This window comes from Lissotriton helveticus, chromosome 3_1 (genome assembly GCF_964261635.1).
Source record: "Lissotriton helveticus chromosome 3_1, aLisHel1.1, whole genome shotgun sequence".
Lineage (NCBI taxonomy): Eukaryota > Metazoa > Chordata > Amphibia > Caudata > Salamandridae > Lissotriton > Lissotriton helveticus.
Genome location: NC_136061.1, coordinates 1041214231 through 1041232911, shown reverse-complemented (window position 1 = coordinate 1041232911; position 18681 = coordinate 1041214231). Strand labels below are relative to the sequence as shown.

At 43.4% G+C, this 18681-nt stretch overlaps 1 protein-coding gene across 1 annotated transcript in view; it reads left to right on the top strand.

Moving 5' to 3' along the window:
• Positions 1–18681, top strand: part of ERICH2 (glutamate rich 2) — a 370290-nt gene that overhangs the window by 27982 nt on the left and 323627 nt on the right. The window contains exon 3 of the mRNA XM_078683840.1: positions 15865–15901. Within this exon, the coding sequence (XP_078539966.1) occupies positions 15865–15901 (37 nt within the window). The remainder of the gene's footprint in view (positions 1–15864; positions 15902–18681) is intronic.

Sequence of the window (18681 nt, the reverse complement as noted above, 5' to 3'; positions counted from 1 at the left end):
CAGCTGGCGTACCACCAGGCCACCGCCCGCTTCCCGGCTCCGACGCTCCAGGGCCTCCACCTTAACCTCCGCCCTGACCAACTTGTCCCTGCGTTGTCTGTGGGCGGCTGTACACCACGCAATATCCACCCCCGTAGCGTGGGGTTCTGGGCTTCCCATAGTATCATCGCGCTAGAATCTGATCCCACATTGGCTATAATCCGCAATCGTCTCCCGCATGGGCCTCTCGTAGTCGGCGTTCTGTAAATGCCAAACCGCTAGCTGCCAGCGGAAGGGCTGTCGCCCCCTACCCAGCCGCAACTCCACAAACACCGGAGAATGGTCTGACAGTCCCTGGGAAGGATCCCGGCAGACCTCACATTCGTCATCGTCGCCTGGGGGACAAACTAGCAGCCTGAGAGGGGGGGGCCCACCCGTTCACTTCCCAACAATAGACCCGTTCACTTCCCAACAATAGACGCCCAACCACGTGGGACCGGCCAGAAAGGGGGCGCAGGCTCACGCCCGGGGCCCTCGAAACCTGCCTCATACCAGGACGCGAGACACAGGGGCCCGTCAGCTGGCCGGGGTACCCCCTCACAAGCAGAGTCCACAGGGCTCTAGTGCCGACCTGCCCAACCACAGGTGTGCCGCCACAGCTACTCGGGGCCCACGCAGCAGAGGGGCCCACCGCAATCCACTGTCCTCGCCGTCCCTCGGTTTCAGCTCCTGCCAAAGTCACAGGGCACCCCTGGGGGTCACACACCAGGCCCGGCCAACCTCTCCTCAGGCCCTAGAGCCCCCGCTGCGGGAGCACCACAGGGCTCACTCGCCTCCTCCACTACTGGGCCCAAGGATCACAAGATGGAAGAGCAGTTCAGGCAGCCCCCGGAGGCCTCTCTCCTGCCCCCTCCCCCAGCGCTGCCCGATATAGCCGCCGGACCCCCGACACCAGCACCAGTCCAGGGGGGGGGACGCATTCACCCAAAACCAGAGGGAAGGGCCCTCCCGCACTCGGGCTGCAGAATCCGGCCACACCCCCGGGCATGGTACGCGGACGCAGCCGAGCCTCCCCGCCGGCTGGGGCGCCTACTCCTCCCCTCAGCGCCTCACCGGTGCAGATAGCCTGGTCCTTGGGGCCGACCCTCCCCTGGAAGATCGCCGCTGCCACCAAGCCGCTTAGTCCCGCAACTAAGGTAGAAACGTTGCTTGCCTCTAATGCCCCGCGCGGAACTCGCTAAAGTTAGGATTCCTAATGTCCTCCTGGGTATTTCTCCCCTCTCGCTTCCTCCTAGCAATCGCCCAGCCCAAACGCCGCCTAAAGACCTCGTCGACGATCGAGGGAGCGGTCGCATTATTCTTGCCACGGCTGCCACACTACTCAACCCTCTCCCAATCCATGGGAGGACAAACGTAAGTTATGCCAGGCACTTGGCCACCAACTACTTCCACTTAACCCGCTTGGAAGTACGTCGGACTGATGCAGCACTTAATTCCCTTCTTTTAGCGCGCATACAACCCACGACTCCACCAGAACCAGCCGCTCCACAGAGTTACTCATATCTCCGTTGCCAGATGCGTAGAATGACGCTTACGTGGTAAGCTCACCCAACTCTCAACCATTACCGACCTTGGCATGAGCAACATCACTGCATGCCTGGTGCACAATTGTGTAATTAGGCAATACCACATGTTTGTCACTTCACTATTGCTACTAGCAATATGACGCACAACCTCGTGAGACTATATGCCACCCCATCACCGCATGTAATCCTTGTGCCAACAGGTTCTGTCCCAATTGCCCGCATTCATCTGCATTTTTTAAGCGAGTTTTTAAGCTATTGTCTTCGACCTTCTGTGACAGTGTGCACAACGCTTCCTTGGTCCAGCACACCATGACACTGGTTTCCAATCAGGAATCATTCTCCCTTCTTAAACCCAACCATTCCCCGTCACCCCGTGTTTTCTCCGTCATCAGATACTGTGTGCACAATGCCTCCCTGTCTATAATACACTGAGAGACTGAGTCTCATATAGGATTCTTATGCCTTTTTCCTTTATCACCTTTTTTTATCACTTACCAATTCTTTGCACTCGTCGTCTCCTGAATAAATATGTTCTTTCTGTCACGAATTTTAAACCGGTGCTGACATGTTCTAAATGTTGTTACAAGAATTTGACAGGCTTCCTGTTGTTTGTTTTCCCCTTTTTTCAACCCAACAGGCATTGTGGTCCATACCAGGCATTTCTTATTGTTGAGTCCTGATGATGATCCCCTTAATTAATGAGCTTGGGATCGAAACGTCGTCGACAATTTGAAAATAGTACCACTTTGGTCCAATGTGTTTAAATAATGTGGTCACTATTTTTTGATAGCTTGTTTTTTATCCCTGACCAGTACAAGCTACCTTAGCTCCAATTCTGCCTGAAACCTGTTTTGTCTATTGTTTGTTTGCCCTCTGTCCTTTGTATCGGGTGCAGGATTGTGTCCCGTTGTGTATATATTTTCTTCTTTCTGTATTACTTGATATTCTAATTATATTGCATATTAAAATTCTTTGTCCGGCTGGACACTGACGATATATATAGTACCTATTTAGGTCTGTACTTCATTTGTTGTCCCTACACCTGCTCTAAGGACCATTGTTTGCTTAAATAATAGGTTTCACCACTGGCACTTGAAACTGATCTGCAGACTTGGAAACTGTCATTGGACTTGCTCTTCATATGCTAAACAATGTATGGCTGTTGGTGTGATAACCATTTCTTCTCTCTCTGTTATCCTCTTTCATCTTTCTGTAACATCTGGATGGGTGCAGAAGACTTTCTTCAGGTAGTTTGTCCAACATGTTAATGTATGAATGTCAGCCACTGGAATGTGCAATTGGTAATTATGGATCAATTCATAGCTATCAGAAAGAATTGCTAAATCCTTAACATGCGCATTACAATACTGTTCACAATAACGTATTTTATCAACTGTAGCCCATGCAACACTGTGGGTGATCTGAACTCATCTATTGCATTCTTCCACAGTAACCTCTGTTAGGCCTGTGATGACAGTGGATCCTAGCCTGGGACAATACACGACCACGTTACTGTTCTTTTTACTAATAACCTCATGCCTTCTTTGGCTCTGTAACCAGGTCTATAATTAACTTTCGATATTTGGGATTCAATATTTTGTGCTCTATATTCTTTTACCTCTATATTCCACCTTCGGTATTCTGGAAGCACACCTTCAGCAATTTACGGGGTGTCTCATCACCTCTGCTTGTTGGTCTTTGCTGGCAGAGCATTGGACCTGCTTTAAGTGGCACATTTCTTTATTTGTGGGCCCCAGGAGGAATGTGAGCAGAGACAATGGGCACCCTGGCACAGTATTCCACCTATAAATGTATGGTTCTAATACATTGTGGATAATAGATCTTGTGATGAAATGTGCTGTGATAGTAACAGTCCTACTCAATTGTTACTGATAACTAGAGAGGCATATGCATCGACAGTTCATCACTCAGAACATTGTAGAAGTAAAAGGACCCTTAATTATAAGTAGATTCCTCCTGGTTCAGAAATATAGCAATAAAGTAAACCGATATTTGCAGACATCCAACAGAAAACAAGACATATCAACAAATATGCACCATTTACAAAGCATGCGAGCACACATAGGGCCTGATCATGAGTTTGGCGGTGTTGTGCAGGGTCTGCCCCGCCGCCGCACCACCAAAACTGTGGTTGGGCCGCCTGCCAGATTACGAGCATTTCTCGTTGAATATTTCCTCATTCAGATCTATGAACGAGACACCAGAGGCAATGTTTCGGGGAACGAACTCTGGGTATCTCTAAGGTCTTTTGCACTTCTTTAACCTCTACCTAAATTACTAGTTTCTTTTTTTTGGTTGCCTAGTTCATTGTTAACTTGAGTTTGTTTCTTTTCTGACACATACTCATTATACTTTTGTTTATGAGGGGTTGCAGTGGTAAAATAGGGAAGCTTCGAGGCTCGTCTCATCGCTTTATTATTCTTGGGTCACATCTTTGCAAAGTTATGTTATTGTGTTGTAAATGTGAGCAATGTTGGTCTAGTTTTAATATCAATTTTTCTCCATTTGTCATATTCTGCACACATTTTCTTTTAAATTAGGTAGCCAACAGTTGAACATCTTCCAACAAAAGATGGTACTTAACTGGGTTTGCTGAAACAGCCAGCACCCGCTTTATTTCGGCCTAATAACCGCATATATTTACAATGGTACTCTTGAGCGAATGTAATACATTTCCCAAACCATTTCTTCAGTAGAATTGCCTGTTTTGTCTTACTTGGTGAGAACCATGATGCCTTAATCTCAACAGTTAACAACAGTTGGTTTTAGCCTTGCTTTAATACTGACAACTGGTATTCTAGTCCTTTCATCCTCTTGAAGATGTCAAAGTACTCCCCTTGGGAGAGGAGGAAATCGAATCTGAGAGCTCAAGTAATACTTCCTATCTTTCCCTCAAGTTTCAAGTTTCAAGTTTCTTTATTTCCTGCATAGTTACTTAAAACCATTGCAATAATACTGCATAAAATACATACTATATCTAAAATCTCATCAATGTGTGTGTGAATTCCTCCATTTCCTTGCATTGTTTTGTTTTTTAAAAAGCAGTCTTCAGGGCATATCCAAATTAAAACCCAATGTTAGTAAACTTTTGCAATTATTAGAATCAGAATTACTTATATATATATACAATATGTCTTAGTTTGATTGAGAGCTATAATGTACAGACTCGTGTTCCTTTAGACCATCCATATGTTTCTTTTGCAGATCATCTTGTTGATGTTGGTCAGATTTTCTCCACTTATTGGGCGGATTACCCTTTGCATCTGCCAGTATGTTATTAGTTATGGTCTGATTAGGGGCAAGGTCCTATTGAGGGATTTTGTTATCTTCAGCATTTTTTGTTTGGCCAGTATGAGGAATTTTACCAATCTGCAGTTTAGTTGTATGTTTTCTGGATTTAAGCATGCTAGCACTGCTTGCCTCCTAGTGCGGATGCCTTTCTGTTTGAAGTATTCTTTGAATAGCTGTCTCCGTGCTTGGTGTAGGTCCTTGCATAAGCAGATTAGGTGTAATATGTCGCCTCGTTTGGTATTGCACAACATGCACGGCTCTTGTGCTAGTGACCTGTGCCATGGTGGAAGATGCTGAGCGCACGGAAGTATTCCCATCCTATACCTCAAAAAGTTCATTTTTGTGGACTTCGGGTAGCCCGGATTGAAATATGATTGTGGAGCCAATGATTTATAGGAGTTAAGGGTCATTAAGGCGTGTGCTCTTTTTGAGAAGCTAGCTTTGTCCTCTACCAAAGAGATTTGTTTTAAGGTTTTCCAGACCAATTTTTTAGGGTTAGAATAACCTATTTGTGCATCCCAGAGATCTGTGAGTTGGGTAGATTTTAGGGCTAGCTGGAGGTAGCTTCTGGCTTGGGAGTGCTCCCTATGCTGGATGTCCTGCCACAATAGATAGTTTAGCGTGTTTGTGGTGGCACTTCTAACCCTGTGCAAACAGATGATGTAAGCACCGTGCCTGGCTAGATCTTGTCGTAGGAGGCCAAACTCCAGCCTCATTTGAGCAGGTGATGTATAGGACGGAAGGCAGAACATCATTCTATAGGCCTTGACCTGTGTGTTATCCAGCTTCTTTGCATCTCTTCCCCACATTGCCTCGCTGCCGTAGGTAATTGAGGGGAGTAGTTTGGCCCTGACTACCTTCAGCAGCGGAGTCAGGGTAGGTCCCATCAGTTTATTTGCAAGGTTTTTCATTTTTAGGGCAATCAACACGCCTTTCCTTCTGGCTTCCTCTTTCTGGTGCCAGAATGACCCGTCCTTTTCAAATGTGACTCCAAGATACATGTATTCCTGCACTGGGTCAAGTTTTATGCCACCAAGGGACGAGCTTCTTCTGAGGTTCTTTTTGTAGTTTATTAACATTGACCGTGTCTTGCCCAGGTTAATTTTTAAGTTGTTTTAATAATAATAATAAAAGCTTATAAAGCGCCTGGTTACACTAGGAAACAGTGTGTCCTCGCGCTGTGCAGACAGAGGGTTTTCTGTGGCATAGTTCTGCATTTCCGTCAGTAAATGCTGAAGCCCGACGTATGTGTGACTGAGCAGAACTACGTTGTCTGCGTACATGAGGTTAGACAGTGTTTTTCCTCCTATCCTTGGTGAAAGGGAATTACAGGCGTCAAGCGTCTTTCAAAGGTCAGCCATGTAAAGATTAAACAGGGTCAGTGCAAGCACACAACCCAGTTTCAGGCCCTATGTTGTGGGAACTTTCGAGGAGCTGTGGGTACCGCCACCCAATTTCACTTGAACCCAGGTGTGTGTATGAAGAAGTTTCAGCATGTTTAAAATATGCTGTGGTATGCCCCATCGTGCCAATTTTCCCGACAGTCTGCCCCTCTACGTTATCGAAGGCAGCACTAAAGTCAATGTAGCATAAATGTAAAGGTTGCTTTGAGACTTTGGCTGCATCGATTATTATTGTGATTGTAAGAATGTTTGTAGATGTGCTAGCCACTTTGCGGAAGGCGGTCTGATTCAGCGGTATTATCGAATTCGCCCCCGCCCAGTATGTCAGCTCCTCAAGAATAGTGCCCGAGAAGTATTTTGCTTCATTGTCTACTAGTGCTACTAAGCGATAATTGTTGGGCTCCGACTTATCACCTTTTTTTATAAATTGGCACTATTGTTGAGCCCTTCCATGATTCCGGCATTCTGTTTAGCCTCCTTACTTCCAGAAATAGAAGTTGCAAGATGTCCGCCAAGCCTTCACTCTTTGCTTTAAACAGAGCTGGTGGAATTCCGTTCGGGCCCGGAGCTCCTTCCTTCCTTCCTCCCTTTGGCAATCTGCTTTTTGATTAAGAGGCGCAGAGAGCAGTTGTCTATACTTGTAGCTCTGTTTTCGTTGTATGACTGCTCGTGTTCCCTCGTCCCCGTTTTGTTTGTGTCAGCTTGTTCGCCGGCTGTCCTACTATTGGCCATTTGAGTTCCAGCACTGTCTATTTGATTATTGAAGTGGGTGGTTAGGAATTTCGACCAATTTTCTTCCAAAGTATATGACCATATACCCTTATGGTGTGGATGAATAGTCCCATTCACAGTCTTCCAGAAGCGGGCACTGTTGTTGCTGTTTGTATTGTATAGAAGTTTTGCCCACACCTCATTCTCACGCTCCCTGTTGATGTTCCATTTCAGACTCTTTAATTTTGCCCTTTGCTCATTCAAGGAGGCTTGTGCAGTGGCGTTCCCTGGGAGTCTTCTCAGCCTGCGCAGAGTTGCGTTTATTGATTTTCTGGAGTGTTTCAGCTGTTGTTTTTGGACCTTCGAGATTTTATTTTCCTTCCAATCTTTCTGGGAGTTACTTTTTTTGATACTAGTTACCGCATGTCGGTCTAGAAACTTGGCTGTGAACTGCTCCCAATGATCTATTTTGTCTTTGATGCTGGGTGTCAGCGAGTTGAAGAGTTGGATTGCTGCTTCGGCCTTAGAATTGTGTTATTTATTGTACGTTTTATTCTTCTTAGGTTGGATGTAAAAATACACCCCAGGGTATGCATCCGTGGTGATTGGTCTTACTGCAGTTGCTGTTATTTGGAGTTCTTGGGGACGATGGTCGCTGTCACCCTTATCCCCCATTCTATATCCATTTATGTATGGGAAGAGTGCGAGACTTTCAAAGGGTGTAGTCCAATATAGAGCTTTTTGTAGGGGAATAGTAAGACTCAACTGGTGGAGTGTCGTCCAGGAATATTCCATTCAAGGCTCAAAGATTTAGATGTTCTAGTTCTGCAAGTAGGCCACTGTTGCAGTACTTCTTCCTTCTGTGCTGTGGGTGACTTTGTATAGAGATATTGTGAATACTGTTTTGCATATCTACCTCCTCTCCTTGTGATGAACCTATAAGATACTGGTTTAGATCCCCTGTCAAGATGAAAATCGGGTTTTCCATTGCTGTAGCAAGCTTTGCTGCTTGACTTGCAAGTGCTATAGAGTCTTTCTCTTTGCGTTTAGGGTGGACATACGAGTTGATCAGGCACACCTCCATTTCTTCGCCCTCGGTGAGGATTGTTATTCTGACTGCTATTGTTGCATTTGACTTTGAATCCATAAGAGTTGCTAAAGGTATGCTTGTTGTAGAGACGTAGGTTGCCAACCCACCAGAGCAGTGGCCAAATCTGCCCATCCTTATTGCTGAAGTTGCAAAGCAAGTGTAGCCCTCAATGTGCTGAGGAGCCGAGAGCCAGGTTTCCTGTAGGCAGATTATGTTGAAAGTTGTTACATACTGCAGGAAATCTGGGTCCTCGATTTTCGTAGCTAAGCCGTTAATGTTCTATGGACATAGTCTGAGAGGGGACTCAGTTGCTGTGTTGTGGCTTCTAACTCTTTGATCGCGCCAATGCTCCTCAGTGCATAAGGTGATGTACGCAATATTGATTCCTTGTTCAGACCTTGTCTTGTTCTGGCAACTACCCAAGGAGCTGTTTCTTGTTGGTCCCAATCGAAGTTAGCGTTCTGTTGACGGGATCTTCCGCACGCTCCTCTAAGTTCGCAGTTAGGATGTGATTGACATGTATTTGATTCTGAGGTTTCTTGCTTAGTAATGGCGATGGATAGGCTGGTTTTTGGAAGGGGGCGATCTCAATGCCTCAGCTTTGAAAAATGGCTGAGCGGCTAAAATTGCCTCTGCAGTTTCACTTGTGTGCCATGTTGTTTTTGTGGCCTCCGGGCATAGCTATGTGTTGGTGGAATGTATGAACTCTATGGAGAGTATTTCCATAGACCTTAAGCCAGCAAGTTTGGGTATTGACGCCTTTAGTCTTAAGATGTTGCCTCGGTTTAGTATGTCTTGAAAACCCTTGGAGGTGTATAGGGGATAGAATACAAGAGCCTCTAGTGCCTGATGAGATCTTTGCTTTACTGGCAGCAATGGAATTACTGTGTCCGGCAGTTCGAGACGGAGTATGCTACTAAATATTTCTTTAGACTGGGATTCCAGTTTAGTACTTGATGAGTCGGCCGTGGCATTTCTGGCGGTGGGCTTCTGTTTGCTTGATGTAGGGGAGATTTGTTTTCGAACTTGCCCCCCGTGCTCTGCCCCTCTGTCTAGGAACCTCCAACTGGAGCTGCCGTTAAGCAGTGTAATAGGCCCTTTAGGTTCTTTAAGCGATGGCTCCTGGTTTGGCCCATCTAGCCAGTCTGACATTCTGTCGACCTCCCATCTCAGCCCATTGTTTGGGCTCGTGTTGGTATTTTTATCATTTGTATAAGTTAGCTTTTGGGCCTTGGCGTTCCACTCTTCTCCCCTTGTTTCTTGGAGGTGTGCAGGTTTGTTATGTGGAACCATTGAGTCCCCCCCTTCGTATCCTGGCGTTGGTTTTGCTGATTTTTGTGGCCTCTTTCCAGGTTTGTTGTTATAGGGGTGATAGTGGTATCTTGTTTATTTGCCTCTTTTATTTCCATAAGAGCCATAGGTGAGGCTCTCTATCTGTTGTCATTACCAGTTTCACCATGGGCCCTAAGTACCAAAGCCTGATGTGGGGCTTCTTCTTGATCCGTGGAATGTTTTGGGATGTTTGGAGACAGTTGTATTTGTTTAGCTGAGCTTCCATCAAATGTGTTTGTGTTGCATTTGTTGGCTGGGTCTGAGAATATTGGGAAGTAAGCTGTAGCATTTGTATGAAGTTTTTGATTGCGCCCCTTCCTTTTCAGTTGGCGTCGTTGCTTTGCATTAAGTTTTGGAGATCCCCCGGGACTACCCTTTTCTTCTGTATCCACCTTGACGTTGCCTCTGTGGATATTGCTGGTTATTTGATCATTGATTAGTCCCTCCAAGGTGGTGAAATTACCCTGGCTTTTTGTCGATTTCCCTGCTGTTTGATATCCTTTACCAGGCTGCTTAAAATTGAAGGCAAGGTAGAGAGTTTATCAATGACCTGGTCGCAATTGCAGCTCAGTTGAGAGCTGGATTGTGCTCTTGTTATTAGGCCATTCATGCATGCTCCCAGTCCCTTTCCTCTGTTTTGTGTCCGTGGACGCCCTTGATCACGGGGTGATTTGTTTGTAGGTGAGTTTGTATTTGTGTTTGAAATATCCATTCTTTTAATGGGGGTGCTGTGGTTTCTGAGCCAGACGTTGTTTCTGAGGCTAGCATCAGTTTTGGTGACTTGTTCAGTGACTGTTCTCCTTGTAGCTTCATTAGTGTCACCCGTCGCCTCTGTTTTTTTGCTATCCCAGTCCTCGACCCTGGTCTCTGATTGTGATAGTGGTATGGACATCTCTTGAAGCTTGTCTTCCGCAGTAGGGATTTCTTGATGGCCGCACTGTTGACTGATTTTTGTAGGGGAAGAGCCCAAGTTCCCAGGCGTACCTGCAAGAGGTGCAGTTTCTGGCATTTGCGCCCCTGGCGGTTGTAGCATAGTTCGGAGTTGATGGGTCGGTTGTTCTGGAGCCCTGGCTTCGTCGTTGTATTTTTTAGGTACTGCGCTTTGGGTGGGATCTTGAGTCTGTAAAGGTAGCAGCAGAGATTTCCAGACCTTTTAAAGTTGCGGTGCCTGAAAAGAGTGCTGACCCTGGGTCCCTTAGAAATGTAAATTTCGTATAAATCTTAGGCTGGCTGGAGCATATAGCACTGCTGGGTCCTGTACGTGCTATAAGCTTGCTCTGTTGCTGATCTGTTGTGACTACATTTGTGACTAGTTTTAGTTCTGCACTTTGCTCCACTCCGTGATTTTTTTTCTTCCCTTTTCTGCCCTTTGTTTTGAGTGGCAATACCTCTCTTGTTTTGCCTGACCTCATTTGGGCTGTGTGCCACAGGTCAGCAAAATGCTAGCCGCTCCCCCCCTCTGCTGCCACTCCTCTGCTATCACTCATGTGCTCGCGTGTTCACTCCAAACTCCTGCGGGAGCTAGACTGTTCTCAGCCAGACTTTATTGTCTTTTTGTCCTTTTTGGTTTTCAGCCTTTGTCTGTTTGGCTAATTGCTGCATGGTGCTTGATGTTAGGTACTTTGTTTGCTGCTTTGTTAGACCCGCCGCTGGCGCCCCCGCCCCCAGGCCTGATGCCTCTAGCGGGGTAGTGAAGTGGAGGTGCTGAAGAGTGTTAGTTAGGCCCCCAGTCCCAGTACCAGCCCCAGGCCCCCTGGGGCGAAAGACTGGTGCGGCTGTGATGGAGCTCCACGTGGCCCGCCGCGCTACCCCCTGTCTGATCTGAGCACCGCGAGGTCAGGTGTAGTTCTTATGCCCAGGGGTGCACTTTTTGGCCCGGGGTGCTCGGGTGCTCAGGGCGGAGGGAAGTAGTAAGATGAAGCAGGTCTGGAGAAAGAGTACAGGGGGAGCAGGTATACAGCACAGCTGCAGCCCAAACCTGCTCAACCCGTCTCGACCTGCTGACCCTCCTAATGCCGTTCTGTCGTCTGCCGGGGGCGCAGATCACGCTGAGCCTGACCCCCGCTCACCTGCCCGCTCACGCAGCACTCACAGGCTCGCTCGCTCCGGAGCCACACTCACGGTTACGCGACTCTTGCCGCTGTGCTCCGTGCTCCAGCAGTAGAGGTGCGGGGCAGGAAACGTGAGTACCGGGAGGCCTTGGCAATGTAGTGTAGTTCCTATATTTCCAATAGGCTCTGCGCATTGGAATAGTGTATCCTGTAGTTTAGACGTTGGACTGAAGTTGACTAGGTCTCTACCGAATATACTAAACTTAATTGTGTGTGTGCCAGCTAGCTCAGAGGTCACTAGAAACTTTCTTGAATGAACAAGAAGGGATTAGTTTCTGACAACCGCTTAAAACATGACAACTTTGTTTCCCAAGAATAAGAAATATATCTCTAGAGTCGCGGAAACAATAGATAGTTATTTCACTCAGTCAATAGTGCATGCTTCGTTTCACCAGAGGTGCAGAGAAATAGAGAGACGGGCGTTTTCAATAAAAAGGTATTTATTGAACAATTTTCTTTCTCAAGCATAAGAAATGAACTGCTGCAATCATAATACTTGCTTTAAAGTACAAAGTGTACAATACGAAGAGTATTATAAAATAATACTGTAAAAGCATGATATGGTTTCTAAGCCATAAAATACCTACAACGCCTAAAATACATACAATGATAAATAATGACTAAAAAGTACTCAACTGGTGCTTCTAAAATACGCCTACCCCGGTGTACCTAACCTAGGTCTAGCACAAGGGAAGAAGTAAGTGAGGTGTAGCTTAGTTTTAGTATTCTTTGCCAAGAATCTATTCCAAGAATTCTCTTAGGGTCTAATCAGCTCCGTACCTTGGTTTTAGAATGTAGGAGGTCTGGTATCTCTCTCTCAGGACTCAATTTCCCAGCAACCCGCAAGGGTAGCCTGAAACACTGGCGCTGGATTTCTCGGCAGGAGAAAGTACAGCGTCTCTCAGTGCGTCAGCTGGAGGGTTGGCTTCCTTCGGCACTTTCTGCAGCAGGGCGCGTCGGGCAAGTAGATAGTCGAACTGCTCCTAACCACCGTGTGTTTGTTTGGACAAGTGTGGGCATATTTATACCTTGAAGGTGCCGAGTTTGATGTAAGATTGGACATAATAACTTCATTAGAGACTTAATGCTCTGAAAACTCCATGAGTTATTGGATAAATTAATATTCATGCAGGGGGAAGTCCGTGACTGCTGAAGGCGGGTTTTTCCAAGAAATCGTTGTAGATTTTCGGAACTAGTGGAAGTAGCCAAGCCGTATTAGGACTACTTGAGCTATGTCTTAATATGGTTATGATTTCTATGCCTATATAAGGATGCAATATTTTATACCTATATAAGGGCATGAATTGGGAAAATTACACGAATCCTAAAACGCTATACAACAGCAGGTCTCAAACTGGGCCGGACTGGCTACCGGGCAGTTTGGAATTCTGCCAAGCTGCTGCCTGATTTTACAGCAGTGGGGGCCGATTTCGTCCGTGGAGACCTGCATGTGCTTCGAAATACTGAAAGCAAAACGAATTTCGTTTAGCTCACGCAGGTCCCCATTAACGAAATCAGCCCCCAGCTCAGCAGCATTCCTAACTGCCCGGTAGCCAGTCCGGCCCTGGTCTCAAACAGCTTTGCAGAAATGGTCCGTGTAGAGTGCAGAGAGTAGCAGCAAGGCGTCCTCCCAGTGCTCTCTCGTTTGCATCAACCGGTGCTTCGGCTCTCTGGCGCTCTGCAAAATCTGAACTGGACTCGCAGGAGGATCAGGAAGAGCGGCCTCGAAACAGATAACTCAGGGAACTTGAAATGAAGCCCTGTCCAAGCGATAACTAGTCTACCATGTGCATCACTAAATAATTGAACTCTGCCTTTGCATCCATCGGGAAACGCACAATGTGAAAAGCTTCTCCTACAACCTCTTTTGATCTGATGATTACCAAATTGTGATTTAAATCCATTTCTGCCTCTAGCTTTTGTCAGCACTACAGCAAGTCCTACACAAGTGTTTTTTCATTTGCTTTGGTTTCACCACTTGCACTTGAAACTGATTTGCAGACTTGGAAACTGTCATTGGACTTGCTGTTCATATGCTAACCAATGTATGGCTGTTGGTGTGCGATAACCATTTATTCTCTCTCTGTTATCCTTTTGCATCTTTCTGTAACATCTGGATGGGTGCAGAAGACTTTCTTCAGGTAGTTTGTCCAACATGTTAATGTATGAACGTTAGCCACTGGAATGTGCAATTATGTAATTATGGATCAATCCATAGCTACCAGAAAGAATGGCTAAATCCTTAACATGTGCATTACAATACTGTTCACAAAAACGTATTTATCAACTGTGGCCCCTGCAACACTGTGGGTGATCTGAGCTCATCTATTGCATTCTTCCACAGTAACCTCTGTTAGGCTGTGATGACAGTGGATCCTAGCCTGGGACAATACACGACAATACTAATAACCTCACGCCGCCTTTGGCTCTGTAACCAAGTCTATACTTAACTTTCGATATTTGGGAATCGATATTTTGTGCTCTATATTCTTTTAACTCTATAATCCACCTTCGGTATTCTGGAAGCACACCTTCAGCAATTTACGTGGTGTCTCTTTATCTCTGCTTGTTGGTCTTTGCTGGCACAGCATTGGATCGGCTTTAAGTAGCACATTTCTTTATTTGTGGGCCCCAGGAGAAATGTGAGCAGAGACAATGGGCACCCTGGCACAGTATTCCACCCATAAATGTATGGTTCTCTAATTAAATGTGGATAAGAGATCTTGTGATGAAATGTGCTGTGATAGTAACAGTCCTACTCGATTGTTACTGATAACTAAAGGGGCATATGCATAAACAGTTCATCCCCCAGAACATTGTAGAAGTAAAAGGACCCTCAATTAAAAGTAGATTCCTCCTGTTTCAGAAATAGAGCAATAAAGTAAACAGATATTCACAGACATCCAACAGAAAACAAGACATATCAGCAAATATGCACCATTTACAAAGCATGCTAGCACACATAGGGCCTGATCACGAATTTGGCGGTGCTGTGCCGGGTCTGCCCCGCCGCCGCACCACCAAAACTGTGGTTGGGCCACCTGCCAGATTACGAGTGTTTCTCGTTTCTGGTGGGCTTTTTTTTAAAATGTTCCCAGGGCAGTGCCCTGTAAATAGGCGCCCCAATGGGAACGCTAAAAACTGTTTCTCCACGGTATGACATGGACTTTGGTGCATGCACATGGTTGGCACGTGTTGTGCCCCCTGCATGCACACCACGACAGAGGCACAAGGTGGCCTGTAGGGCCCCCTTTATTGCCTCTTCGTAATGTTTTTCATGGAGGAGGAACCGCCATGAAATCCGTGGCGGAAAGGAAACTCATAATATGCTTTGGAGGACCACCATATTGAGGCCTCCTGACCACCGCAACACCAGCAGGGCAATGGCGGTCCTACCGCCCTAATTGTAATAAAGAGGTCGGAAGACTGCCACTGCAGTGCCCCCACAAGTCTGGCAGTCCGTGAACTGCCAGCTTGTAATAGAGCCCATATAGTAAATACATTGAGAGGTCTGTCCTCATCTTAATGGTGCATATGGGATTTGTGGTCCGACTGATGTACCTTTGTGAGTCAGGAAAGGGAATTAAAGGCAACCAGGTGGCATATTTCTCATCCATCATAGTGAGCCCTTGGCTCATACAGTACTATTTACAGTGGAATTCCTCCTGCTTTGAGCTTCTGTCAGAAGTAATGAATCCCCAAATGATTGTTTTAACTCCTGAACTTGCTTTCTCTACCTTTTTAGTTAGGTAAAAAGTGTCATAAACCTACAGGGAAGATTTTGTTGTCAACAATGGTAGAGTGCACATTTCGATCATTACATAAAATGTGTGGAAATTTTAGGACTGCTGATACTTGGTACTGCCTGAGTGGGTTTCGACTGACCGCACTGGAAATTATTCTGCTACTACTGACAATTTGTTTTGACTAGAATAATTATCTTAAGTCCGTCCACCACCACACACTGATTGTTACCAATATACTGTCAGTGATCCGGGAGGGTGCTAATGATTTGTGGACCATGTGTCCCCAGGTGGGGAATCAGACCACTGAATCATTCCTGCATGCACCATGAAAGTGGAACGCTGGATCTTGGGGCAGCTTTCTGTTGCAAATGGGGGTCCAATTTGTTTCTTTGTATGGTTGGTCCCAGAATGTGTTGACATTGTGTTGGAATCATAAATCAATCTTCCATTTTGTTCAGAATATTCAACTTAATTTCAACTAACATCAGCACCTCCTTGCTTTGTTATGCCTCCACAAGAGACCATGAGAAAATAGCAAATGTGTTTCTAGTATGTTTTTAATATCATACATTTTAATTAATATTTGTTTTCCAGATGGATTCATCAGAGAGCCTTATGTGTCAGTGAGACGGTAAGAAACCTGTTTTGACATAAGTCTATTGTTTGTGTCTACTGTAAATGTGAAAAATAGATAGTACTTGTGTCAATATACATGCAGGATTCCAGAGATGCACATAAATTACATCAAAGCATCATTCAGTGGACAACTGCTATGTGCATTTTATGTGGGGTGTACGCAGGAGAGATATCGTTTGGGTTTCCTCAGTTTAGGCACAGATGATTGCATGGGATCTTTTAGAATTGTGTGGTGTTACTCCCTTTGTACATGCCTGTGCTATGCTTTCTCAAGTTATCAAAATGATATTCTGAGGGATGTCTGACAGAATATCAGAACCAGTATCATGTAACATAAATATCAAGTCAAAATATTGATGACAAAAATATCGTCTATCTATATTTCTAATGGAAAGTACAAAAATATCTGACCAAAAATATCATTGACACTAATAGCATTCAAAATAATAAAAAACATTGATTTTCATTATGTGTATATATATATATATATATGTGACCAAGAGCCCGTGAGCTCGAAACGCGTCGTTTATGCCCAAATAAACAACCTTCTGAAGTACCTGATGGTGTGGCTTGTCATCCTTGATCGAAAACGAGAGGATTCTTTGGATATATATATATATATATATATATATATATATATATATATATATATATATATATATTAGTAAATATTTTTCCATATAACATTAATATAATGTAAAATAAATAGCTGTAAATATGTACATGATTATATATACATATGTAATGTAACATCAATAGAAAAAATTATTAATTTATATTACATTCTAAAATTATTCTTTTTAATTTACTATTATAAAATGCATAAATATATGCATATATGGATATATTTAAATAACTTAAAAATATGAAAATACAAGTGCAAAACTTTAACAAAACTAATCTACCAAATTAATTAAATATAAAAAAACAATAAAATGAATTAGAATTATTAAAGATATTACAAAAACTAGAAACAATATGTATAAACAAATAATATAAAATTTAAAAAACAACTAATAATATATATTTCAACATTTTTAAAATAAGTATTTAAATCAGAAAATAAAACATACACTATTCCTACTCCAGTCTATCCAACAGTAGGGAAAGCTTTGAACTTCAGAAGAGTAAAATGTACTACTCCCTCCCTATACCCCACAGACACATCAGCCCACACCTAATATATATCGCACAACATATAATTATTAAACAATTTACATAATTAATCAATTACATAATTTAAAATTAATTAATAAGTAATTATAAATCAATTATAACGTAACTTCCCTGCACCTAAAATATGACTTAAAAATATAATAATTACACAATTTACATAATTATCGTTTAAATAATTAATAATAAAGAAAAAATTACTAATAGTTAATTATACTTAATTAATTTCCTGCCCTCTACCCCTACAAACCTCATAAGCCGCTACGACACTATAAATTACTATTAACATTTAAAGTAAAAATTATGAATCACTTAAAATTACAAACCATATTAAAAAATATTTCCATCAATCGTACAACCCATACCTAACATATAAAATTCATATATGACCTAAAACACATAAAGATAATTAAATGACATCTATATTATTGAAAACTATATTAACAACGAAGATATTCTTGAAACGATATTACTTAACTAAAAAATCGATGATCTTTTCAACAATATTTCTGCATCACAATATTTGTGTCATGATATTTAAAACTCTATTTCTATAGCTTGATATTTCTAAATCGATATTTTGTCCAAATACCACAGATGTTCCTTTGACAAGTCAAGTAAGCCTTGCTTGCTTAGGCATTTGAATGCAGTCAGGGAAAATGGTCACTTTCTGAATATCTATCTCAACAGTTCCGTGTGTTATGCACACTTGCAGTGCTTAAGTAATTTTTAAAACACAGTACTGAGTGAAGCATTGTTTTTTCAGCCTGCTGACCTAATGTTTATGCCTTCTCAAACGCATAGCTGTTTGGTTTTTAAGTGTTTTAATTTTTGCACTCAAGGGCACCTTCAACTATGTGCTGTAAATATTTGTTTCTTTTAGTTACTTTATGGATGAGCTAGCCTACCTAAAACCATTAGTGAGATTCTCTCATTTAAAGAAAAATCATACCAATACAGCTGATTAGTGACTTCCCTGTTCCCAACCCTCTTACATTACATATCATTTGAATTTAAGTATGAGACCAAGGAGGATTTTGATTACAGGGAGAATTAATGGTGCATCTCTGTGTGTGGCTTGGAGTGTCACAAAGTTAGTTGTATTTTGCATGACACGTGTGCTACATGGACAACAAATGTGATTTAGGGGCCTGGGTTCATACACTTGGTCACAATATCATAAAGAAAAAAACTTTGTAAAGGAGCTAATGCTTACCATTTTCATCATGCCAAATAGACAATTTGAGTACTGAAGCCCCACTTATTGTACCCCTAGCAGTTTACTGGAGAAATACTTTAGGAGACTAATTCATGAGGAAGGGTTTTAAATTGTGTTACATGTAAAATATTCCATCTTACCAAACTTTGTTACTGCCCTTCCTACCCGTACTTTCACGTACTGATAGCTTCCTTGAGCATAGCAATGATATGAACATTAGACACTTATTTGAAATCAAAATGTTATGGATGATAACTACTCTAAATTTTCAATGCTGCAATTATTTTGAGAGTCTCAGATAAATGTAAATCTGATATTCTATATCATTCTGTGTCCTTCTTATACATAATGCAGGGTTATTCTCCATATGTTCCATACCCAAT